This window comes from Phocoena sinus, chromosome 1 (genome assembly GCF_008692025.1).
Source record: "Phocoena sinus isolate mPhoSin1 chromosome 1, mPhoSin1.pri, whole genome shotgun sequence".
Taxonomy (NCBI): Eukaryota; Metazoa; Chordata; class Mammalia; order Artiodactyla; family Phocoenidae; genus Phocoena; species Phocoena sinus.
The window spans coordinates 99,417,092-99,442,575 of record NC_045763.1 but is presented as its reverse complement, the minus strand read 5'-3'; the positions used below and the strand labels follow the sequence as shown (position 1 = coordinate 99,442,575).

The 25,484-nt window shown below is 45.8% G+C and overlaps 1 protein-coding gene across 2 annotated transcripts; it reads left to right on the top strand.

Annotated features, from left to right (window-relative positions):
* The first annotated feature begins 1,899 nt into the window (after positions 1-1,899).
* Positions 1,900-24,566, top strand: ADORA3 (adenosine A3 receptor). 2 transcript variants are annotated; one of them, XM_032624534.1, is made up of 7 exons: positions 1,900-3,434; positions 17,521-17,627; positions 19,712-20,059; positions 21,762-21,828; positions 22,548-22,648; positions 23,064-23,125; positions 24,437-24,566. In XM_032624534.1, exons 1-7 carry the CDS (start codon positions 3,052-3,054, stop codon positions 24,437-24,439), a joined length of 1,071 nt encoding a protein of 356 aa, XP_032480425.1. In that variant the 5' UTR covers positions 1,900-3,051; the 3' UTR covers positions 24,440-24,566. The 2 variants fall into 2 exon arrangements, with proteins under 2 accessions (XP_032480425.1, XP_032480491.1); XM_032624600.1 differs by lacking the exons at positions 17,521-17,627; positions 19,712-20,059; positions 21,762-21,828; ... (1 more) ...; positions 23,064-23,125; positions 24,437-24,566 and adding an exon at positions 5,132-6,255.
* Positions 24,567-25,484: the final 918 nt, after the last annotated feature.

Here is a 25,484-nt window from a genome sequence, read left to right as displayed (position 1 = left end):
TGACTAAGAGTGGCTGTGGACTGGGTTGGGGGGATGGGGAAAGGGGACCATTCCTCCTGGTTTCTCTGTCCTCTTTCCCTGGCTGCCCTTTGGTGTTCGGTCTAGAATGAAAAGGACACTCAGGGCCCCCCGTCTTACACCAAAATGCTAAGTGGCTGTGAAAGCCTTCCTCCTCACCCCTCACATCAGCCCCCTGAGTATCGATGGGCTCTGTCTACTCAGAAAATATAAAGGAAGGGCTTCCTTTATTCATGGAGAGGAAATGCCCCAGGTTTGTGCAGAGGATTCTGGGAACAGTTCCTGGGGAAGGGGTGGGGGGGAGGCGGTGGCTGGGTCGGTGGCCCCAAGTGTGTCCCCTGTCTCTCCTTGTTCCTGTGGGTTACAGCTTCACAGGCTATCCTATCCCCACCACGCTGCCCTTGTGACTGGTCCTTGAGCAAAACCCTTCTACTTGGTTTCTCTAACCCAGATGAGATGGGCTGATTCTGGAAGGACTCACCTGGGTCTTAAAGGAGGGGAATTAGGCTGGAATCTGAAAACACACACCAGTCGGGTTTCCAGCTCCCGCTGTCACTTCCATCCCTAACAGCTCGGCTCACTTCCGGTAGGACGGATCTGTGGTTCAGGGACTTTCCCTGGCCTCCACCTCCTTCTCCCTCCCCCAGGCTTCTGGCCCACAGCTGCACAAGGGCCACAGGCTTTTTTCTTTAAATGCAGAAACTGTCCACTGTCTGCCCAGCTCCCAAACACAGAGCAGCTGTCTGTGCTCCACTCTGCCATGAGCCCACTCGCTCTGTCCTCGGGCACCCCAGGCAGACCCGGGGTTACCAAACCCTCCAGGAAAAATGTTCCTTAGCTATACCATCACCACAGCCAGGCAACACGACTCATTGCTACCCCAGAGGGTCTTTCTCTCCCACAAGGTTTTGGTGCTACTGGGTGGCTGAGGGTCGGGAGCCAGGGTACATTGTTGGCAGTGAATTACCAAGATTCAACAACGGCTTTATAGCGAGAAGGACTTGTTTCGGTCTCACACAGCCTCCTAGAAATCGCTCTCTATGTCTTCCTTCTCCCGAGCAGAGATAAAGAGAGCAGCTGCAGTAGAGACATTTATGAGAGGTCACATTGGAGGCTGGTGACACCTTTCATGTTCCCAAAGTGCAGGGATGTGGGCACGGCTAACATTGGAAAATTCTGGAGCGACAGAAATGCAGTTGGAGAGGACTGCCACTTAATGTCTGGGGAGTTGGCTCATTTCCCTGAGCAAGTCTAGCAGGGATTAGCAAGGCACACCAGACAGACTTGGGATGCAGTGGGGGTGGGCAGTGGGGGGGTAGGGGTGTCGACGGATGATGCCGAAGCAGGACAACTAAAGAAGACCCTGGCAGGCCCCATGCTGAGGCATCTCGCCAGTGCCCCAGTGAGAGGTGTTTGTTAGTAAACACCAGAACAGCACTCCTGTGATAGTCAAATTTTATTTTTTGGCTCTACATAGATTGGTGCTTAGAGGTAAGTATTATCAACCCTTCAATCCACAGTGTGGGCTTAGGTCCAACTGTTCCTTTTGCTGTCTCTCTAAATAACCCTTTTGGGCGGCACTGAGAAACCCCTGAACCAGGGGGACTCCAAATAAAAATTGCATTCAAGTGTCTGATTCCCAGGAGTTTCCAGGTGAGCAACTTCAGGGAGAGGGTCTGATTTTCAGGTAGATGGCTGTTCCTGCAGGGCGGGGGTGGGGCTTGGGGCCAGAGGGCAGGAGGTATGCTGTGTGATCATGTGTACATGTTGCCCTTTCCTTTCTTTCTGCATGGCTGGTCATCCTGTTGTCCCTCAAATAGATTTGACACAGGCTGGTTGCTAGTGTGAGGGCATGGTGGGTGTGTGGGCTGAGAAGGGAAGATAAGGGTCAGCAGATGTGATGCTTACGGGAGGTGCTGAAGTTTTGCTCATCTGAACAGGGAATCTTAGTTTGTCTCTTTGGCAAAAGATCTTTGATACAAAGGCTGTGTTCCAGCTATGCCCCAGCAGAGTCAACTCACGTGGCCAAATTCTCAGTCCTTACTGTTATGCGCTGTCTTAGTACCTTTGGGCTGATATAACTGAATACCAAAGACTAAGTGACTTAGAAACAAGAGAGATTTATTTCCCACATTTCTGGAGGCTGGGAAGTCCAAGATCAAGGCATCAGTAGAACCTGTGTCTGGTGAGAGCCAACTTCCTCGTACATATGGTGGAAGGGGCAAGGGAGCTCTGTGGGGTCCCTCTTATAAGGACACTAATCCCATCCATGAGGGCTCCACCCTCATGACCTAATAACCTCCCAAAGCCCCCACCTCCAACTACTTTGACTTGAGGGTCAGAATTCAACCTATGAGTTTTGGGGGGACACAGTCAGTCTATGGAGTGTACTCTTTAGAAAGAGTACATTCTGGCTAAGTTTAGGAACCTGCCACCAAAGTCTATTTCTTTCTCTTCTGTGGGTTCTGCTTGCCTCCTTCCTGTGCGATCTTTCTGATAAGCTATCGGAAAGCCAGAATGTTACGTAGTCAGTGCTCCCAGCTCCTCTCCCACCCAGAGTGACATTCTTATCTAGTCCTTGAGTAAATGAATGCTGAGTCTTCTCCATGCTATGAACACGCCCCCACCCAGCCCCCATTCTTTCCATCTTCTTGCTGAGTGTTCCTGGCTCTGTGCTTCCTCTTGGCCCATCTCACTTCCTGAAACACCACTGAAGAGCATTGCTTGTCTTGATGGAGTTTAAGTAGCCCTCCAGGGGCAGGGGAATTAACAGAAGCAGCATTTTCACTTTCAGCCCACATAGAACTGTCCTCCAGGCTTCTGGGAGCCCAGGGGTGTACGGCCTGCGTTGGGGCTGAAAGTGATGGCCCCGTGATGGACTGTCTCTAAGGAGAGGGGGAGAGGGGGTTCCAACAGAGAAGAGAAGGAATGGGCGAGTTGTGAGTTCCGGACTGTGGCTGCTGCACCTGGACCTCTGGCGAGATGTCTGGCAAGAGCTAGACTGACTGGTCCACACGGATCTTGTTGGCACAAATGTCACCTGGGAGGCTACACCTGGAAAGCGAGATGCCTGTCAACAGCACTGCCGTGTCCTTGGTCAGCACTACCTACATCACTGTGGAGATTCTCATTGGGCTCTGTGCCATAGTGGGCAATGTGCTGGTCATCTGGGTGGTCAAACTGAACCCCAGCCTGCAGAACACCACCTTCTATTTCATTGTCTCCCTAGCCCTGGCTGACATTGCTGTCGGGGTGCTGGTCATGCCTTTGGCCATTGTCATTAGCCTGGGTGTCACAATCCACTTTCATGGCTGCCTTCTCATGACCTGCCTGCTGTTGATCTTCACCCACGCCTCCATCATGTCCTTGCTAGCCATTGCCGTGGACCGATACCTGCGGGTCAAGCTCACGGTCAGGTAACTTGCTTGGGGAGGGGTGGTGTGGGGCAGTGATAGAGGTGCCTGGGAAATGGGGCTACAACCTCCAGATCTCAGACTTTTTGAGTGGAAACAAATCCAAATTGGCCTCTGGGCTTGAAAGAGGTTCTTTTCACCATTTGGTGTGTGAAGGGTTTAACAACGATGAGTAGAGACTTGGGAACTAGAAACAGAGGAATGCTCCAATCCCTCCCCACTGACTACAGGAGTATATGCTCAATACCCTGGGGGGCTAAAGATGATAAAAACTCGATGCATCTTTAATTAGTGAAAAATGCTCTTGACTTTTAGAAATGATAGAAACACAAGATGATAAGATAAGCAGAGAGAAAAGAAGGAGATAAACGGATGTTTCTCTTCTTTGCAAATGTAGGCTATTTTAAAGTTATTTTAATTTTGTTTCCACTTCCATGTTGAGAAGGGGACCACAAAAGTTCTCCATTACAGAAAGTAGTAACAACTTTTCAGGTGACCATGTGAACAGAACAGATTGCCAAATGAAGAGATCGAATTCCCCAGGTGTCCTGAATTACCTTGGTATCTTGTTGCTCCTCTCTTCTCTTGGGGAAAGAGCATGGTGAGGGAGCTACAGACAACTTTTGATACAAACGAGCCTGGGTTCAAATCCCAGATCTTGAGGCCTGATCTTGGGCAAGTTATTTAGCTTTCTGTGTCTCAGTTCCTCATCATAGTGGTAAGATGCTCTGAACTCAGATTCACCTCCATTCCATTTTAGCTCCAGCACTTTTGGTTCTGCAAGTTGATTAACTTGTCTGTTTCATTTTTTTCATCTATAAAATGGGGATGATAATTGTACCTTCCCCATAAGATCAAATGAGTTAATACACGTAAAGCTCTTAGAAAAATGCCCAGCACACAGTCTGTGCTCAGTAACTGGTAGCTGTAACTACTATGATTTTCACCATTACCATCAATGAAATGGAGATTGTCATAAAAATATCTCCAGTTTATCATGAGATTTTATTGAGAGAAAGTCTACTGGGTACATAGCCGGTACTTAAAATCTGCTTCCTTCTTATAGCCTATGTAGAATGTTGTCAGGAAGAATGGTTTAAGGAGAAATGGTGACTTTTGATTGGATGAGTCTTTTAAGGTCCTGGAAGCACCTCAACATGACGTTTGCAACTCCATGAGAGTGGAGTCTAACTCAAACCCCAAATGTAGTGCAAATAGAGAAGCAGAGGCAGACACAGGTAGGGGGTAAGTGTGGGACAGGCAGAGTCTAATTTATGAACACCAGCACAACAGCCAAAAAACAAACAAACAAACAAAAACAGTGCAGAGCACAGCAGGCAAACATGCTTTGAGCAGATTATTTCTCCCCAGGTAAGGCGATCCCAGGGGACTTTGATCAATAACTCTTACCTCCCAGGGACTGAAGAATTCTTGGGCTGGAAATGGAACTGTGAATGGGGTACGCAAGCCCCGGACTCTAGGCAACGTACTCCTGTTGCTTTGGAGGTTGTACTTCTTTAGAAAAGTTCCCAGAGAACTTTGCTGTATTTTTCTCTAATCATTGTCTGCTCATCTTGTCTTCATATTCAGTAGAGTTTAGCTGAAATCACCATAGAATATCAACACCCTCCAGTTCCATCTCCCCCCAACCCATTAGCAATTCCTGCTGTGAACTCACCGGCTCTCTTCCATTCCAACAGATACAAGAGGTTCACCACTCAAAGAAGAATATGGGTGGCTCTGGGCCTTTGCTGGCTGGTGTCATTCCTGGTGGGATTGACTCCCATGTTTGGCTGGAACATGAAACTGAACTCAGAGTACCACAAAAATCTCACCTTCCTTTCCTGCCAATTCCGTTCCGTAATGAGGATGGACTACATGGTCTACTTCAGCTTCTTCACTTGGATTTTCATTCCCCTGGTTGTCATGTGTGCCATCTACCTTGACATCTTCTATGTCATCCGGAACAAACTCAATCAGAACTTTTCTAACTCCAAAGAGACAGGTGCATTTTACGGACGGGAGTTCAAGACAGCCAAGTCTCTGTTTCTGGTTCTTTTCTTGTTTGCTTTCTCCTGGCTGCCTTTATCCATCATCAATTGTGTCATCTACTTTAATGGTGAAGTACCACAAGTTGTGCTCTACTTGGGCATCCTGCTGTCCCATGCTAACTCCATGATGAACCCTATCGTCTATGCTTATAAAATAAAGAAGTTCAAGGAAACCTATCTCTTGATCCTCAAATCCTGTGTGATCTGCCAGCCCTCTAATTCCTTGGACTCAAGCACTGAGCAGACTTCTGAGTAGCTATCCATGAAAGATGACTCTCCGTTCCATTACCCTTCAGATTCAGCAGGGACAAACACTTGAGGGCCTATCCACCAGGGCCATGGGCTCTCACGTGTTTGATTCCTTCCAGTGATGTGGGAAGCATTTGGCTGGCTGTCTCCAATTTTATCTTCCCTACTACCCTCTTTCTCTAATTCAATTTTTTTCTTGTCCTTCTTTTCTAATTCAATTTTCTGGGTGTCTGACTTGAGGACAATATTCCTGCCTGTGTTCCTCCTTCCCAAACAGAAGTCATGGAATCTTCCCAAACAGAAGTCATGGAATCTGAAGGATGCCTCATTGACTTACTGACAAAAGGGTCCCAACTGGGCTGGACATGTATGTAATGGTGACTCAGTTCTACTCCATTATGGAACTAAGCAGAGAACCCTACTCTCAGCAGATACCTGGAGGATGGATGGAATGCAAGGAGTGAACTGAGTTTAAGAGGGACTTAACTTGCTGGATTCACCTGTAAATGTATTTGAGTAAATAAAAGATGGTAACTAATTGCTGTGTAGCTCTTTGCTGAGGGTCAGGGTCACTTGGGTCTTGAAGACCCAGCTGGCTCCTCCTGGCACTCAGCCTGCTTCTACCTGATGCCATGTGGCATGTTCGCCTGTGTAAATTCTAGGACCCTCACCCCTGGCCCCAGAACACCCTGCTCCTTTTTCCAGGGCTGATCAGAACATTTGTCAACTTTATGAACGATTCATCGAGTGTTAGAGAAGAAATGATTCTTAGAGCTGAGTCTTAATCATCTCCTCTGGTATTTTATTATTTAATAGGAATAGCGGGAGTGGGGCAAAAAGAGACACCAGACAGCTATTATATGTTGAGCACTTTCTATGTACTATTTTGCATGCGTTCTCTCTTTTGGTCCTGACAGTCTTTTAGGTACCACCGTTATTACCATCTCTATTTTGCAGAAGAGAAAACTGAGACACAGAGGTGTTAAGTAACTTGTCCACGAACACACAGTTAACAAGTATGAGAGCCAGGATTTCAAGGCAGTCCTGCCTTATGGGAGAACCCAAGATTCTTGCTACCTGTCCCTAGACATGCAGAGTGACTTGTCATTTCTACAAAGTCCAAACTCTTAAGTCCACCTTATGTACAATTAACAGAATCATGGGTACAAACTATGATTTGTATACTCAAAGACTGCTGGGGGCTTCCCTGGTGGCGCAGTGGTTGAGAGTCCGCCTGCCGATGCAGGGGACACGGGTTTGTGCCCCGGTCCGGGAAGATCCCACATGCCGCGGAGCGGCTGGGCCTGTGAGCCATGGCCGCTGAGCCTGCGCGTCTGGAGCCTGTGCTCTGCCACGGGAGAGGCCACAGCAGTGAGAGGCCCACGTACGGCAAAAAAAAAAAAAAGGACTGCTGGTTTTTTTGCATTAACTGCTGTTGCCAATTGGGACACAAGACAGGGATGGCGTTCTAGTCAAGTCATTCGGGCTTTAAGTGTGGCTCTGGAAGTTTGAGGTGGCATCTTTGATTGGGCTATCCAAACTTGCAGCTGTGGACTCTCACTCCCAAGACAATAAATATATTAACTTGATGAGAGCAGCAAGATGGGGATTTCAGTTAAACCACATCAAAGAAGATAACTGTACTGAAAACGTTTTTCTAATTAATTCTTAGCCAATCTTGAAAGGTTATCCTGATCCTAATCTTAGGCCAGAGCCTGATAAGCCTATTTATCTTGTTAACATTTCACTTCAGGGAAATGTCCTCGTGTCTTCTCTTGTCAGCCCAGGAATAATCAACACCATGTGCGATGTTGAAAAGCTCGCACATCGCATTTTCTACCGATGCCAAACCAGTTGGTCACCCCGCCCACCCACTTCCTGGTGCCATTCACAATCTTATGTTAGAGGCAGAGGACTGCAACACACCCCCGCCCTCCATTCCTGGGTGTCCCTGGATGTGGGAGGGGACTTTTGTCCTGACAAATTCCCCATCAACATTTTGGGGGATCTTTTTTCTTTCAAAAGACAAGCCTCCCCCACCTCTAATTTTTTCTTAATGATATCCCCTCTTTTGATTTCAGCATTTTCCCCCAAATTAATTTTTGTGTTTAGTTAAAATGCCCCTCCAGGACGAGGCCCTGGGTCTACTCTGGGGCATTGGGTGCTCCTGGCACACTGTTCTACGCACGACTCACCTTTGCCCAGTTGGAGACTTGAGGGAAGTGCTGGTTGGTTCTTGGCCTCTAACCCAGTTGCTATAGCAACATTTGTCATGTGCCCTTTCAGGAAACTTGATTTAAAGGGACCGCTTGCCTCACAAGAAAACAGCAGTCTGTCCTGAGTCATTTGGTGTCATCAGACAAGCTGTAGCTCCAGAGTTTCAGAAAAACTTTTTTTTTTTCTCCCTTTCTCCTCCTCCCCTCCTTCTCTCTCTTTTCCTTTCTGACAGTCACTGATTAGCAAACCCACTGAAGGCTTGTAGGAAGTTGTATTTTGGGGGCTTGAGAGTCAATGAGAATCTCTTGAGCTAGGGGGCTCCACCAGCCCAGAAGAGGCCCTTACAGTGAAACGTCTTTTGGCGTGAACTCAAAAAAGATGAACCAAGACTCACTGGTGAGGAGTTGGGCTGGAAGCGGCGAGATCTACCCTGGTTTCAGGTTTAGAGATTAATGTCACTGGAGTTTCCCTGAGTCTGTCCCCTGGCTAGCTCCCTTCAGCTAAACATTGTCAAAGGTGGATGCTGGGCTTTCATTTTAAAGGAATAAGATAAAAAAAGACCACCAAGACAAAACTGAGGTTTGCTTCCTCCTTCCTCCTCCAGACAGATTCGCTGGAACAAAGGTAGATGCTGAGTAGCTGGGCTTACTTACTCAGTTTTTAAAATCAAATCAACAGTAGAAATAAGTGAAGACCAACCAAATGAGAGCAAACAAACCCTATTTATTCTGAGCTTTCTATAGCAAAGGAGTCAGTCACTGCCCCTTGCTTTTTGGCAGAGACTTAAAGGCAGGCAGAAGAGTGGGATACTTTTATAGTAGAAAAAACAAGGCTTCAGGTACACCCTGACTGGAGACTGTTGGCCTGGGGAGGCTGTAGGCAGGCCGACTAGAAGTGGGGCATCCTGTGTGATGGGTTAGGGGGCATACTTGACTTTCTCTGGTTGGTTCATAGATGGAAGCAGGACAAAAATTAGGGAAGCTGTCAGTTATTCATCAGGTCCTGGCCATTCAGGGCCAATTGTTACAGGGATTATTGTTTGGCTTTCTGAATTGTTACTAGGAATAATGGCCTGAGTTCCTATAAGTCTGGTTTACATCAGGCTGGCTTCCTGGGCCAGTTACTATAGATAAGGGGCTGGTTTCCTGGGCTGGTAGTGGGCCAGAGTTCTATTTTTATATGTGGTCTGGCCATGGTCCGTTTGTATCTTCAGTTTCTTACAATTAAATTCACATTTTCTAGAGAAACTCTGCCCTTAGATACTATACTGGGTACAATGGGAATGAGAAAAATTAGGCTGCATCTTGCCCCAACCACTCGGGTGACTGGCATAATGTAAAATCTCAACTCTAAAGTGCTCTACAGTGTTGCGATATTGTTACTACTGGGGAAGCAGAATTGAGCGATGGAAAGAACAATTTTTTCTTTCAGATTTAGCATGAGCTCATGGCGGCTGTACTAGCTGTGTGAACTTAAATGTAGCAGTTACTTTAACTGAGCCTCCATTTTTCTCATCTGTAAAATGGGAGACTACTAATACCTGTGTCAACGTTTTGTTTTTTACTTTTTGTTATGAAAAATTTCAAACACACAAAAGTGGAGAGATTAGAATAATGAAGGCTCATATACCTATTGTCCTGCTTTAATAATGATCAACTTACAGCCAGCCTTGTTTCATTAATGACCCCACCAACTTGCCTTACCCTGATTATCTTGAAATTTTGCACATCAAATTATTTCATCTGTACACATTGCGGTTTGTATTTCTAAAAGATATTTTAAATTTTTGGTTTATCCTTATGACCCATTTACCTTTTTATTTACACATCAAATAGAGTGAAAATTAATTCTACCCTTAAGAGGGAGCAACAGAACTAATAACACCAGATAATACTCAGAACGCTAAGACACACATGTTTATTCTCTGTAACTCTGAGCCTGTCATTTGCTTTAGAATGTTACTTTTTCACGTCTTGGGCATTTTCCTGATATCTGTGCATAATCTCCTTCTGTTGGTACTTTTTCTGTTTCACGGTGTGCCATCTCTGAGCAATACCGAGTGTTTGTTTTACATGCAGCTTTCTCAGCAATAGGGACTACTTTAAAAAAAAATAACCACAATGTCAGTATTAATTGATTGCTATGTAATGAACTATTCCCAAACGTAGAGGCTTAACATTATTATTATTATTATTTATTTATTTTTGGGGGGGTACGCGGGACTCTCACTGCTGTGGCCTCTCCCGTTGCGGAGCACAGGCCGCGGACGCGCAGGCTCAGCGGCCATGGCTCACGGGCCCAGCTGCTCCGCGGCATGTGGGATCTTCCCGGACGGGGGCACGAACCCGTGTCCCCTGCATCAGCAGGCGGACTCTCAACCACTGTGCCACCAGGGAAGCCCAACATGATAATAATTATCTCTTGTACTTTCTGTGGGTCAGGAATTCAGGAGCATCTTGGTTGGGTGGGTCGTGCTTGACGTCTCTCACGAGATTTCTGGGTCTGTAGTCATCTGGAAGTTTGATGGTGCTGGAGGATTTACTCCCAAGGTGGGTCGCAAGTTGGTTCCTTTCCACATGGGCCTTTGCACAGGTCTGCTTGAGAGTCCTCACAACATGGCATCTGACTTCCGCAAGAAAGAAAGAGCAATGTGACTTCTGAGGTGGAAGTTGCACACCTTTTATGACCTAGCCTTGGAAGTCATATGCCATCCCTTCTACCATATTTTACTGATCACATGGGCTAGCCCTGATTCAGATTAGGAGGGGATTACACAATGGCATGAATCCAGGAGCCATCTTAGAGGCTGGCTATGACAATATCATTATCACAACTGAAAAAAAAGGTAACAATAATTTCTTTCTAAAAAAAATTTTTTGATAGATCTTTATTGGAGTATAATTGCTTCACAATACTGTGTTAGTTTCTGTTGTACAACAAAGTGAATCAGCTATGTGCATACACATGTCCCCATATCTCCTCCCTCTTGCATCTCCCTCACATCCTCCCTACCCCACCCCTCTAGGTCATCACAAAGCACTGAGCTGATCTCCCTGTGCTATGCAGCTGCTTCCCACTAGCTAACTATTTTACATTCGGTAGTGTATATATGTCGATGCTACTCTCACTTTGCCCCAGCTTCACCCTCCCACCCCGTGTCCTCAAGTCCATTCTCTATGTCTACATCTTTATTCCTGCCCTGCAACTAGGTTCATCGGTACCATTTTTTTTTTTTTTTTTAGATTCCATATATATGCGTTAGCATACCGTATTTGTTTTTCTTTCTGACTTAATTCATTCTGTATGACAGACTCTAGGTCCATCCACCTCACTACAAATAACTCAATTTCATATCTTTTTATTGCTGAGTAATATTCCATTGTATATATGTGCCACATCTTCTTTCATTCATCTGTCGATGGACATTTACTTTGGTTCCATGTCCTGGCTATTGTAAACAGTGCTGCAATGAACATTGTGGCACATGTCTCTTTTTGAATTATGGTTTTCTCGGGGTATATGCCCAGTAGTGGGATTGCTGGGTCATATGATAGTTCTATTTTTAGTTTTTTAAGGAAACTCCATACTGTTTTCTGTAGTGGTTGTATCAATTTACATGCCCACCGGCAGTGCATGAGGGTTCCCTTTTCACCACACCCTTTCCAGCACTTATTGTTTCCAGATTTTTTCATAATGGCCATTCTGACCTGCGTGAGGTGATACCTCATTGTAGTTTTGATTTGCATTTCTCTAATAATTAGCGATGTTGAGCATCTTTTCATGTGTCTCTTGGCCAACTGTATGTCTTCCTTGGTGAAATGTCTATTTAGGTCTTCCTTCCGCCCATTTTTTAATTGGATTGTTTGTTTTTTTGATATTGAGCTCTATGAGCTCTTTGTATATTTCGGAGATTGATCCTTTGTCCGTGATCCTTTGTCCGTGGTTTCATTTGCAAATATTTTCTCCCATTCTGAGGGTTGTCTTTTCATCTTGCTTATGGTTTCCTTTGCTGTGTAAAAGCTTTTAAGTTTAATTAAGTCCCATTTTTTAATTTTTGTTTTTATTTCTGTTACTCTAGGAGGTGGGTCAGAAAAGATCTTGCTATGGTTTATGTCAAAGAGTGTTTTTCCTATGTTTTCCTCTAAGAGTTTTATAATGTCTGGTCTTACATTTAGATCTTTAATCCATTTGGAGTTTATTTTTGTGTATGGTGTTAGGGAGTGTTCTAATTTCATTCTTTTACATGTAGCTGTCCAGTTTTCCCAGCACCACTTATCGAAGAGGCTCTCTTTTCTCCGTTGTATGTTCTTGACTCCTTTGTTGTAAATTAGGTGCCCATATGTGCATGGGCTTATCTCTGGGCATTCTAACCTGTTCTATTGATCTATATTTCTGTTTTTGTGCCAGTACCATGCTGTCTTGATTACTCTAGCTTTGTGGTATAGTTTGAAGCCAGGGAACCTGATTCCTCCAGCTCCGTTTTTCTTTCTCAAGATTGCTTTGGCTATTCGGAGTCTTTTGTGTTTCCACACAAATTGTAAAATTTTCTGTTCTAATTCTGTGAAGAATGCCATTGGTAGTTTGATAGGGATTGCATTGAATCTGTAGATTGCTTTGAGTAGTATAGTCATTTTCACAATATTGATTCTTCCAATCCAAGGACATGGTATATTTCTCCATCTGTTTTGAAAAGAATGGTTGTTAGCTCTTCTCTAAATGTTTGATAGAATTCACCTGGTCCAGCCATCTGGTCCTGGACTTTTGTTTGTTGGAAGATTTTTAATTATGGTTTCAATTTCATTACTTGTGATAGGTCTGTTTATGTTTTCTAATTTTTCCTGGTTCAGTCTCGGAAAATTGTACCTTTCTAAGAATTTGTCCATTTCTTCGTGGCTGTCCATTTTATTGGCATACAGTTGTTTGTAGTAGTCTCTTATAATCCTTTGTATTTCTGCAGTGTCAGTTGTGATTTCTCCTTTTTCATTTCTAATTTTTTTTTTTTTTTTTTTGCGGTACGCAGGCCTCTCACTGTTGTGGTTTCTCCTGTTGCGGAGCACAGGCTCTGGATGTGCAGCCTCAGCGGCCATGGCTCACGGGCCCAGCCGCTCCGTGGCATGTGGGATCTTCCTGGACTGGGGCACGAACCCATGTCCCCTGCCTCGGCAGGTGGACTCTCAACCACTGAGCCCAGGGAAGCCCCTCTAATTTTATTGATTTACTTCTCCCTTTTTTTCTCGATGAGTCTGGCTAATGGTTTATTAATTTTATCTTCTCAAAGAAGCAGCTTTTAGTTTTATTGATCTTTGCTATTGTTTTCTCTGTTTCTATTTCAGTTATTTCTGCTCTGATCTTTATGATTTATTTCCTTCTACTGACTTTGGGTTTTCTTTGTTCTTCTTCCTCTAGTTGTTTTAAGTGTAGGGTTAGATAGTTTACTTGAGATTTTTTTTGTTTCTTGAGGTGAGATTGAATTGCTATAAACTTCCCTCTTAGAACTGCTTTTGCTGCATCCCATATGTTTTGGGTCATTGTGTTCTCACTGTCATTTGTTTCTATGTGGTTTTTAATTTCTGTTTTGATTTGTTCAGTGATCTCTTGGTTATTTAGTAGCACACTGTTTAGCCTCCATGTATTTGGGTTTTTTATAGTTCTTTTCCTGTAATTGATTTCCAATTTCATAGTGTTGTGGTCAGAAAAGATGCTTGATACGATTTCAATTTTCTTAAATTTTCTGAGGCTTGATTTGTGATGCAAGATGTGGTCTATCCTGGAGAATGTTCCATGTGCACTTGAGAAGAATGTGTATTCTGCCGATTTTGAGTGGAATGTTGTATAAATATCAATTAAATATATCTGGTCTATTGTGTCATTTAAAGCTTGTATTTCCTTACTTATTTTCTGGTTGGATGATCTGTCCATTGGTGTAAGTGGGGTGTTAAAGTCCCCTACTCTATTATTGTGTTACTGTCAATTTCTCCTTTCATGGTTGTTAGCATTTGCCTTATGTATTGAGGTGCTCCTATGTTGGGTTCATAGACATTTATAATTGTTATATCTTCTTTTGGATTGATCCTTTGATCCTTATGTAGTGTCCCTCCTTATCTCTTGTAGCAGTCTTTATTTTAAATTCTATTTTATCTGATACAGGTATTGCTACTTCCGCTTTCTTTTGATTTCCATTTGCATGGAATATCTTTTTCCATCCCCTCACTTTTGGTCTGTATGTGTCCCTAGGTTGAAGTGGGTCTCTTGTAGACAGCCTATATATGGGTCTTTTTATTGTATCCATTCAGCCAGTCTGTGTGTTTTGGTTGGGGCATTTAATCCATTTACATTCAAGGTTATTATCAATATGTATGTTCCTATTACCATTTTCTTAATTGTTTTGGAGTTTTTTTTGTGGGTCTTTTTCCTTCTCTTGTGTTTCCTGCTTAGAGAAGTTTCTTTAGCATTTGTTGTAAAGATGGTTTGGTGGTGCTGAATTCTCTTAGCTTTTGCTTGTCTGAAAAGCTTTTGACTTCTCCATCAAATCTGAATGAGATCCTTGCTGCCTAGAGTAATCTTGGTTATAGGTTTTTCTCTTTCATCACTTTAAGTATATCTTGCCATTCCCTTCTGGCCTGCAGAGTGTCTGCTGAAAAAGCAGCTGATCATCTTATAGGGATTCCTTTGTATATTACTTTTTTGTTTTTCCCTTGCTGTTTTTAATATTTTTCTTTGAATTTAATTTTTGTTAGTTTGATTAATATGTGTCTTGGTGTGTTTTTCCTAGGATTTATCCTGTATGGGACTGTCTGTGCTTCCTGGACTTGGGTGACTATTTCCTTTCCCATGTTTAGGAAGAGATTATAGAGTTTTCTATAATCCCTTCAAATATTTTCTCAGACACTTTCTTTTTCTCTTCTTTTTCTGGGACCCCTATAATTAGAATGTTGGTGTGTTTAGTGTTGTCCCAGAGGTCTCTGAGATTGTCCTCAATTCTTTTCATTCTTTTTTCTTTATTCTGCTCCTCAGCAGTTATTTCTACCATTTTGTCTTCCAGCTCATTTGTTCATTCTTCTGCCTCAGTTATTCTGTTATTGATTCCTTCTTGTGTATTTTTCATTTCAGTTATTGTGTTGTTCATCTCTGTTTTTTTGTTCTTTAGTTCTTCTAGATCTTCGTTAAACATTTCTTGTATTTTCTGAATCCATGCCTCCATTCTATTTCTGAGATTCTGGGTCATCCTTTCTCTCATTACTCTGAATTATTTTTCAGGTAGATTGCCTATTTCCTCTTCATTTATTTGGTCTTGTAGGTTTTTACCTTACTCCTTCATCTGTGAATTTTTTTTTTTTTTTTTTTAATGAGTGGGATTGTGTTCCTGTTTTACTGGTTGTTTGGCCTGAGGCTTCCAACAGTGGAATTTGAGGCTACTGGGTAGAGCTTGGGTCTTGGTGCTGAGATGAAGAACTCTGTGAGACCTCACTCCAATGAATATTCCCTGGGGTCTGAGGTTCTCTGTTAGTTCAGTGCTTTGGACTCAGAGCTCCCACCACAGGAGATTCGGCCTGACCCCTGGCTCATGAACCAAGATCCCATAAGCTGCATGGGGTGGCAAAAAAACAAAAAAGAGAACAATAACAAAGTAAAAAATAAACTTAGACTAGGAAACTAACAGATATGTTAGAAAGAATATAAAAATATAGATGAATCAACAACTGGAAGGTATGTCAGTATCACAATAGTAAAGAAGAGGAGGAGAGAAAAGAAAAAAAAAAGGGGAGGGGAAGGCCTTAGCTGTGGAGGGCAGGGCCTAAGCAAGGGAGAGGTTTGGGTGCTGGGCGGGGCCAATGCTCAGGACCCACAGGGCTGGAAAAGGCCCTGGGGGCTGTGGGGGTGGGGCTTAGGCTCAAGGAACAGAAGGGGTCCAGGCGTGTCCCCCACCCCTGGTCTCAGAGGGGAGGGGACCTCACCTGGGAGCCCAGCAAGCTTCCTGGACTTGAGTGGGTGGGGCAAATGCCTTCCTCCCCTCTCCTGCTCCCCTGGTCCCGGAGGCCCCCTCCTGCCTGCCTCTCCTATTCTCCCCTCGGGCTCCTTCCTATGCCCCCAGGACCAATGCGGCCGGGGTGGGGTGGGGGGGCCTTGGAAGGCAGAGGACTGGCCTGGGAGCTCAGCAGCCTCCCTAGGCCTGAGTGGGCCAGGCGATCGCCCTCTGCTCCTTTCCTGCTCCTCCCGGAGAGTCCCTCCTGCCTGCCTCTCCTGATCTCCCCAGCCTCAGGGGCACCAATCTTGTCTGGCTTCCAATTCTTTCCCCTCAGTGCCCCCGTGTCCTACTGGTTCACTTGGGGGTTCCTCCTGTCTACTTGGGCATCAGGGTCCCCCACCAGTGGCCAGCACGTGCCCTAGTTGTGGGGAGAGCTTAACTCAGCGTCTTCCCACACTGCCATCTTGACTCTGCCCCCCAACAATAATCTCTGAATATCATCAACTATCTAGTCACTGTCCAAATTTTCTCAATTGTTTCCTTCAGTCAGAATCCAAATAAATTCCATATATTGTAATTTTATCAATATGTCTCTTAAGCCCCTTTTAATCTATAGATTCCTGCTTCATTTTTACCCTGTGCAGTTTAATTGTTGAACTCATAAAGGTTTCATAAGGAATAAATGAGGCAATATAAGCAAAACACCTACCATGATGCAGGTAAATCATGTACCATGATGCAGGCCTGCTGCTGGCCCATATGCTGACTTGGTGTGAATTAGAGAAAGGCTCTCCTTCCTCAAGAGAGGACATTATTGAAAACCTGGACAATCACCCATGTCCAGCCCTTGATGAGAAGTGCTAGCTCTGGGATGTGATAAGTAAGCATTCAGCTTAAATTCAACTGAGGGTGGTTCCATAATTCAAACTTTAAAAATCAGTGGCCAGGCCATATGAGTCCCATTAGGAATAAGGGGAAGCTTCTGCTGCACGGACAGAGAGCCTTGCTTTGTCCCAAGAAAGCTTTCAAGATGTCTGTAGGCTGCAGCTTGTCTACTGATGCACAAAACCCCACACTTTCACCTGCTCACATGCTCCGGATGCCAGGCTCCACCTGCTTCAGGCTCCACCCTCTATCTACTCAGAAGGCGGGATAGTTATGAATCTCATTACTAGTCTTCCTCTCAGCTAAATAGGAATTGGACTTCCAAGAGTGGTGAACAGACAAGAGGCCTGGCCTCTTATGATACCTGGACCATTGGCAGAACAGGGCACTGTTACACAGATGAATGTGTGCCAGCGATGGTGTGTGTGCATGTGCCCTTCTGAGTGTGCCTTGTGTGCCAGAGTGGATTTATCCAGGAGGGGGATCTTCACTGCTGTTCTGGGCTCTACCAGGAAGCCCAGAATATTCTCATATTACTATATAAGTAAGTGTATGTCCACAAATGGCATCCCTCTCATGAGGTACCCTTGTGCAGTGCACAACCTGGGTACCTATACATAGTAGCACTTCTTGGATTAACTGGTTGGTCCTTCTTTTCCCTGATCACTCCAAACAGGATAAAACCATCTTAAACTCAAAGATTCCTATTTCCTGAAAACAGATCTAGGATTCCTAAGAGCCCTGGGTCCATCTGGTCATCCCAGTTGAAGGCTGACTTCCTTCCAGTCATGAGGCTCTTCATTCTGCTCTCCTTGACTGTCTTTTCAGGTAAGAGATGGGGAAGAAACATCTCCAGCCCTCCAAGCTTCTCAGAGACTGTGCATTTTCTTTTCCTTTCCTACCTGGAGTTCTTGCTTATTAGCTCAAACCACCTAAGGAGTGGGATGGGAAAATAAAAGGAGGTGGAAATAGATCTTGTCCAAATTAGCCCTTGTTCTTTGATCTGATGAAGGGGTTGTGGGGGAATTTGAAGGCCTCAGCTAAAATGAGGGGTCTGGATTCTCTCTCTCAGTTTAAGTTCCCCCTTCCTTTCCCCTTTCTCCCCTTAAAAACATTTGTGCTAATATATGAGGACGGGACTTTCCACTTTCTGCTCATGCCTGACCCCAAAGATGAGACTCAGAGGACCGGGTTGGCCCCAGCTCTGCCACTGTCCAGCCTTGTGACCTTTGAGAGTCACTGCACCTCTCTCTGAGTCAGTGTTCAGGCCAGTAAACTGAGTATCACACAATCTTTCTTATGGGGTGCATCTGAGAACAAAATACCATACCATGTCAAATGATATCAAGGATGTGAGCCTGCATTGTAGGCTGGTCGCACCCACTGTGAGCTACACTTGAGGCAGCATTTGAGGAGGCCCCAGTGCACATCTGGAAGGCTGAGGGGTGGTCTCTGTTGCCCATCTCGTCTCCTTGGTCAGACACTTCCCCAGCCACTGTCATTCTGGATGTGAAGTACACGACTTCCTTATTATGCAACATCCTGAGATGACAGATGTGCCCACACTGGTCTGGTATGGAGGAAACATGAAGTTCTTAGCCCCTGAGGACAGACAGAACCAGACATCTCTGTTTTCAGCCCTATACATCCAACAGAAGACTCTAAACCTCCTTACTTTCTTTTTCTATAATTATTTTCTTTTTTTTTTTTTTTTTTTTTTTTTGTGGTACGCGGGCCTCTCACTGCTGTGGCCTCTCCCTTTGCGGAGCACAGGCTTCAGATGCGCAGGCTCAGCGGCCATGGCTCATGGGCCCAGCCGCTCCGCGGCATGTGGGATCCTCCCGGACCGAGGTACAAACCCGTGTCCCCTGCATCGGCAGGCGGACTCTCAACCACTGCGCCACCAGGGAAGCCCTATTTTCTATTTTTTAAAATTTTATTGAAGTATATTTGATTTACAATGTTGTGTAGTTTCAGGTGTACAGCAAAGTGATTCAGTTATACATATATATATATTTTCAAATTTTTTTCCATTATAGATTATTACAAGATACTGAATATAGTCCCCTGTGCTATACAGTAGGTCTTTGTTGTTTAGCTATTTTATATATAGTAGTGTGTATCTGTTAACCCCAAACTCCTAATGTATTCCTCCCCCTGCCCTTTCCCCTTTGGTAACCATAAGTTTGCTTTCTATGTCTGTGAGTTTGTTTCTGTTTCAAACCTCCTTACTTTCTTTTCGAGGATACCAAGGTGGAGTGGGGGGCTAGGGGCAGAGGATATACTAACAGTAAGCCTCGGGCTTTTCTACCCTCCCCCGCAAGCAACATGAGAAGCCACCTAAATTCTTGCAGAGGGGGAGATGTATTTTACCCACTCTTAGGCCAGGGAAGAAGTCTTCTCCAGGGCTGCTGTATTCGTTTGCTAGGCCTCCTGTAACAACCACAGACTGTGTGGTTTACACAACAGAAATTTGTTTCCTTACAGTGATGGAGGCCAGAAGTCCAAGATCAAGGTGTTGGCAGGTTTGGTTTCTCCTGAGGTCTCTCTCCTTGGCTTGCAGAGGGCCCCTTCTCACTGTGTCCTCACATGGTCATCCCTCTGTTGTCTGTGTCCTAATCTTTTTTATTAGGGCACCGATCAGATTGGATTAGGGCACATTCTAACGACCCCCTTTTAACTTAATTACCTATTTAAAGGCGCTAAATCCAAACGTAGTCACATTCTAAAGTACTGGGTGGTTAACACGTCAACGTATAAATTTTAGGGGGACACTATTCAGCCCATAACAGTTGCCAACCCCAAAGCAGGCAAAAATCGGCCTCCAATGCTTTAATTAATTTTCCTCCAGGGTGCAGGAACTACAATGTGTTTAAAAGAACAATAGTGTTTGTCTATGTGTGTTTTCACAGATGCTATGGTCATGGATGAAAAGGTCAAGGAAATCTTTGTGCTGGACACATCTTCTGCCATCTGCAACTACGATGCCCACTATAAGGACCACCCCAAATACTGGTGCCGAGGTTATTTCCGGGACTATTGCAACATCATTGCCTTCACCCCCAGCAGCACTGACCGCATGGCCCTGAGGGACACAGGAAACCAGCTTATTGTCACTGTGTCCTGCCTGACCGAGGAGGATATGGGCTGGTACTGGTGCAGCATCCAGCGGGACTTTGCCGGGGATGACATGGATTTTACAGAGCTGGTTGTCACTGACAACAGAAGAGCCCTCGCCAACAATTTTTGGTCTGGGAGAGGTAAGAGCCTGTTGGGGGTCCAGCTGCGGGTACCCCACAGCAGTACCTGTTAGCTGGTGTGGTAAATACTCAGAGAGCAAACACTCGGGCTCCCCCTAGGTTCTCTGGGGTAACCTGGCCCCTCCTTCCCTCCATAGTAGGATAGCTGCTGATGATGCTGACCACTGACTTGGAATTTGGGGAAGAGGAGGGTCCATTGCCCTGGGCTGCTCTTGGCACCTCTCTCTCCTCACAGCCATCTGGCAGATGGAACTTGGGAGGCTGACAGGTGCGAGAGCATTACCTTGCCGGTCTAGAATCTTGAAGATTCACTTCTTGAGGCGTGACTGAGGCTGTAAAATGTGGTCTAAGGGCTCCCCTGGTGGCGCAGTGGTTGAGAGTCCGCCTGCCGATGCAGGGGACGTGGGTCCATGCCCCGGTCCGGGAAGATCCCGCATGCCGCGGGGCGGCTGGGCCCGTGAGCCATGGCCGCTGAGCCTGCGCGTCCGGAGCCTGTGCTCCGCAACGGGAGAGGCCACAGCAGTGAGAGGTCCGCGTACCGCAAAAAAAAAAAAAGAAAAAAAGAAAAAAAAAAAAAAGTGGTCTAAGCACCCAGACAAGCACCCTCAAAAACTGTCCACTTAAATAATTTCATAATTTACAGGGATAAATATGGTCCAAGAGGTCAGTGCTTTCTTTTAAGGAGTACAGTTTGCACCAGGAAGCTGCCGGAAGGGTGTGGGTGGAGTAGCCTGGAGGGGTAAGTCTGTATAAGCCAGTGTGTTGCTCCTTTGGGCCAGGGCGAAGGCATAGGGTCTCCAGATGCTCCCCCAAATCCTTCTGTCCAACGCTGAAAACCTCTCTCAGGCACACTGTTTATGGAAAGTACTATCTTTCTTTTCTTCTTCTTTTCCTCCTGTGGCTTCTCATTATTTCCATTTCTAGAAGGGATGTCTTTTTCTAGTGCAGTCCAGAGCACAGTGTCTGTAGGAAAACAGAGGACTTAAGGGAAGCTCCGGGAAGCCTCCTCCTGGTGCTAGAGGGCCTTGCTCACACTTGACCAACTGGTTATTTGTTCAGCAAGCCTCTTGCTGAATGTGTGATACCCTTCACGCCTGCAGTGTTTCTACTTTGTGTGGTTCTGCTTTTACTTAACTGTGTAGTCTGTCCTGAGTTTTAGTCTCAGGATGAGAGAAGTCCCACCTAAGTGTGCTCCTTAGTTTAAATGAAACACAGACACCCCCACACACACCCCAGTCTTATCACAGGTGGCAATGTGGGTGGCCATAGTGGCCCTTCTCCCATTGGGTTTTGGTGGCTGTCATAAGCATGATGTGGTAATTATGTTACCTACTGATCAGTTCCTTAAGGATAGGACTGGCACGCAGCCTGGCACTCTCTAACCACAGGCCATATCTAGTCAACACAGCGCATTTGTGCAAATCTGGAAAAGATGCCCCTTCCTCCAGGTGCATGGAGCCCAGTGGCAAGGTGCATGGTTTGGCAAACGAGTAGAAGGGCTGGATTACAGCCCTGCTTGTTCCCTCCACCTCTGCCCTGTGCAGGGCACCCATAAACAGCTGGACTTGACCCAGCAGTCACCCAGGGCACTAATTCTCTGGAGACTGAGGGAATGGCAGGCAGAGGTGCAGAGATGCAGAAGGCAAAGGAAGGGCCTGGGGATGGGCCTTATTTGACTCTCAACAAATCCTTTCTGACACAGACCTATCAGGCAACCAGAACAGAAGCTGCAGTTCTTCCGAAGTTGTCCACAAGGCAGATCACTCCAGGTGAGTCATGACTTTAGGAGACAAGCAGACTTTGGGTGGGCAGGAACAACACAACATGACAGTGGGTTTGCACCTGCTCCTTTTCAGCAGTGTATTGTTTCTCGTCCTGAACTGTCTTCAGTGTGACTATTTGCTTCCTTTCAAAAGAATATAGTTTAGGACTCTTGATCACAAGCAGCAAGAATGCTCTCTGGCTATTTTAGCTAAAGGGGGAAATTCTTCATAAGGAGAGAGCAATGACTGATGAAATGAGAGGGCAGGGATGTGGTAGCCCTGAGAAAGGGTCTGAATGTCATCAGGATTTATCTCCATCTCTAATCTGCTACGCTTATGTGTGTTTGCTTCCTCTCTCTCCCCACTGCCCTTTTATATTTCATTTTTGCCATAGGAGAAGATAATCCATTTCTAGCTGCCGAGTTTATTTTCCCCCCGTTCAAGAGACTCGCCAGCCTGAGACTGCATCCTCCCACTTCCAGTCCCATGTTAGTCCCCGAGGAGGGGGCTGGGCCCAGCTTGGTCAGACACCCACCGCAGGTCCAATCAAGTGTGGTCTGGAGGAGACGGGTGCTCTGAAGGAATCCAGGTCGCCAGGGGTTGCTGGAACCGGGCGAGAGCAGGGGCAGGGAGAGGGGACGGGTCTCAGAAAAGGGCATCCTGGGCAGAGAACCAAAAGATGGTGTCTTCCAAGGGACGCGGATGCTGTCTGTGATTCCTTCCAGGATGACCATTCTCATCATTTGCTTGCTGAGCACGGGCTTGGGGACCATCTCTATAATCAGTCATTTGTCCAGAAGAAGGAGAGGTCAAATGAGTAGAAGGGGTAGGTAGCAGTTGGGGTGGTGTGGGTGGGAATTGGGGAAAATGAAAGGGGTCAAGGAACAGCTTTCAAATGGGTGAATGTGACCCTCTTCTTTTTGCCTGGACCCCTGGAATCCCGTGCAGCCTGCCCATGGGCTAGGGGCAATTCTGTTTCACGGTGACAAATGCTCCCTGAGAGGTGGCAGAGAGAGCACTGTGGCCCTCATAAGTGGAGGTGTGTGTAGACCCGTGAGGAGGGAGGCTGAGACATCAGAGGAACTTCTGGGGCCCCTGGATAAGCAGGCATAGAAAGGTCTCCTTGAGAAGAAGGGTCAGGATCGGAAGAGGACAGGTCCAAGGGCCTCAGGCCCAGCCTTGAGCCATGGGAGGAGAGGCCTTTCAGTTTTGTGCCTCCTTCTGCCCTTGGGCGATTGCAGGTAAAGGCCTAGCCAGAAGCCAGAAAAGCAGCCAAGCTTCCTCTGTGGTCCCCACACTTCTGGTAAGTTCCCTCCTTGACTCTTCTATCCTGGGCCCTGTGCCCCCCACTCCCTGATCTGTAGGGCACTCTGTTCCTAAATAGAAGAAGGCCACCATGTGGTGAATCGGTTAACCTCTCAAGTGGACACAGGGTAGAGAGAGCATCACTGACAAGTGCCACTGTTTGTCTAATAGGTTTTTCGTTGTTTTCTTTTTATGCTCAGAAGACACAGAAATACCTTGGGCAATGGAGAGACTGTAAGCATAATTACAAAACAGACTCCAACCTCCTCTGGGTATGGAACTGTAGAAAACAACATTCTAGAGAATGAGAGAACACAAACCAGAAACACCTGTTAATGAAACACAGGGTCTACAGCCAGACAAACCTGAAATCCAAAGCTAAGGCTGTGAGGCCTCATTCTCTGTCTGTGATAATTTGGCCCCAGGGGCAGAGCAGGAGTCCTAAGAAATCAAAGCAGTGGCTCCCATGGCATTTCTGGCCTTTTGCCGTTTAAGAGCTGTGGGAACTGTGGAGGTGGGGGATGCAGACAAGGCAACATCTCGCTTGGTTTTACCCAAGACCCCTCCCTTTGGGACACAATTTGAGTCTAGGTTTTTGCAAAACCCATTGTCACTTCCTTAAGGCATGACCCTGGGAAACTTGTTACTTCTCTGGGCCTGTTTTCTTCTCTATAAATTGAGGACCCCATACTCCCCAGGATTTTTTACTAATTCACTCATTCATTCATTCATTCAATAAACAAGGACCACGCCAGATTTTGGGATACACAGCTGAGGCAAAGAAATATTATCTGTCTTCATGGAGCATATAATGTAGAGGGGGAAGTAGGCAAGCCATCTCAGACATACACACACACACACACACACACACACGTGAGATCAACTAGAGTAAGTACTCTGAAGGAGAGATGCGTGGTGCTATGCAAGTTGAAGCAATGGCACCCAACCCTATTTTTTTTTAGCAAGGAGTTGTACAACTTGGTTTAGCCACGGCCTGCTTCCTCACACTCAGGCAATGGGAACGTGACAGCCGCAATCAGGGGCCTTTATGGGTTCTGAAGGAGTCCAGCTGCATTCACGTCACCAGAGCTTGGTGAGAGGTGAATGCAGGCCCCACGCACCAAGCTTTCCTGCTGACTGACTGATGACCTTTAAAGTCATGACGTCTGATTTCCACCCTGAAAACAAACTTGGGTGTTTGGTCTCCATGAAGCACCCATGACAGAGTTTGCCCCCTTTGCTGCAGAAACACCCAGCAGAGGTAGGCAACAAATCTCAACTCAATTTTCCTTTTCTGTTTCCAACAAAGTAGACAACTCTTTGAAGCCCCTCTCTCATGTCCTGACTCCAAAGGCAATGGCTCATACTGAACAGATGGGACCGAAGATTTCTTTTATTTAGTTGAAAAATAAAATGATGCTACAATAGAGTCACCATGACAACCGGCCCACATCTTGGGGACTGATTCTGATCTCAGGCATTCTGAAGGCCCCTCTAACCTTGCCAGCGACCATTTGCAGTTACGTAAGAATGGTGGCAGCCAGAGGGGCTGTGCTAGGCCACGCCTAAGTAAGGCCACGGTCAGATAACATCTCAAGATCTTAGTTCTCATGCACTTGGCTTGTCAGAAGTGAAGAAAAGGGCCAGATCTTGGTCAGAGGGCCAGGAGATCACTTGTGTTGTATTTTTTAGACAATAAATTTCTGACCCAGTGTTGAATGAACTCCAAGGTATGACTAACTTCTCTCAGGATATCACTGGGAGAGTATTTCTGGAAAAGTTTCTTTTAAAGTATAGTATTCCAATTTACTTCTGAATCGATATTACATGCTGTTCTACCCAAAGAAGGGGAGAGAGGCTAAATCAGGGCTTCTTAGATTCTCTTGGCTCAAAGACTGTCCTGTATGGGAAACTGCCACTAGACTGAATGGATACTGCTTCTGATCAGTGAGAAGCCAAGGTGTGATAAATTAAGAGAAATATCCATTCACATCAGGAAACACAAATCAATACGGGGACATCAGCAGTTGAGGGTGCAGGTGAGGTGACACTGTCATTAATGCCAGAATTACCCAAACTCTTAGCTCCTACATGAATGTCTGCACCCTCTCTTCCCGTAGAGTGTCTCTCCTGCTATTTCAGACCCTGGCGGCTTCCCATCACTGCCTCTGTTGCCCTCATAAAGAGCCTGCTCTTCCAGTCTCTTCTGATAGGGTTCTGGCCAGTCTCTGCACTCAGGACACTCAGTGGCCCTCTGGTCTGAGCAGGGCTGGGACAGGGTTCTGCACATGCCCTGCACGTGTAGGTCCAGGCTCTCACACACTCGTTTATGAGCACAGTTCCTTCAGCTTCCACCC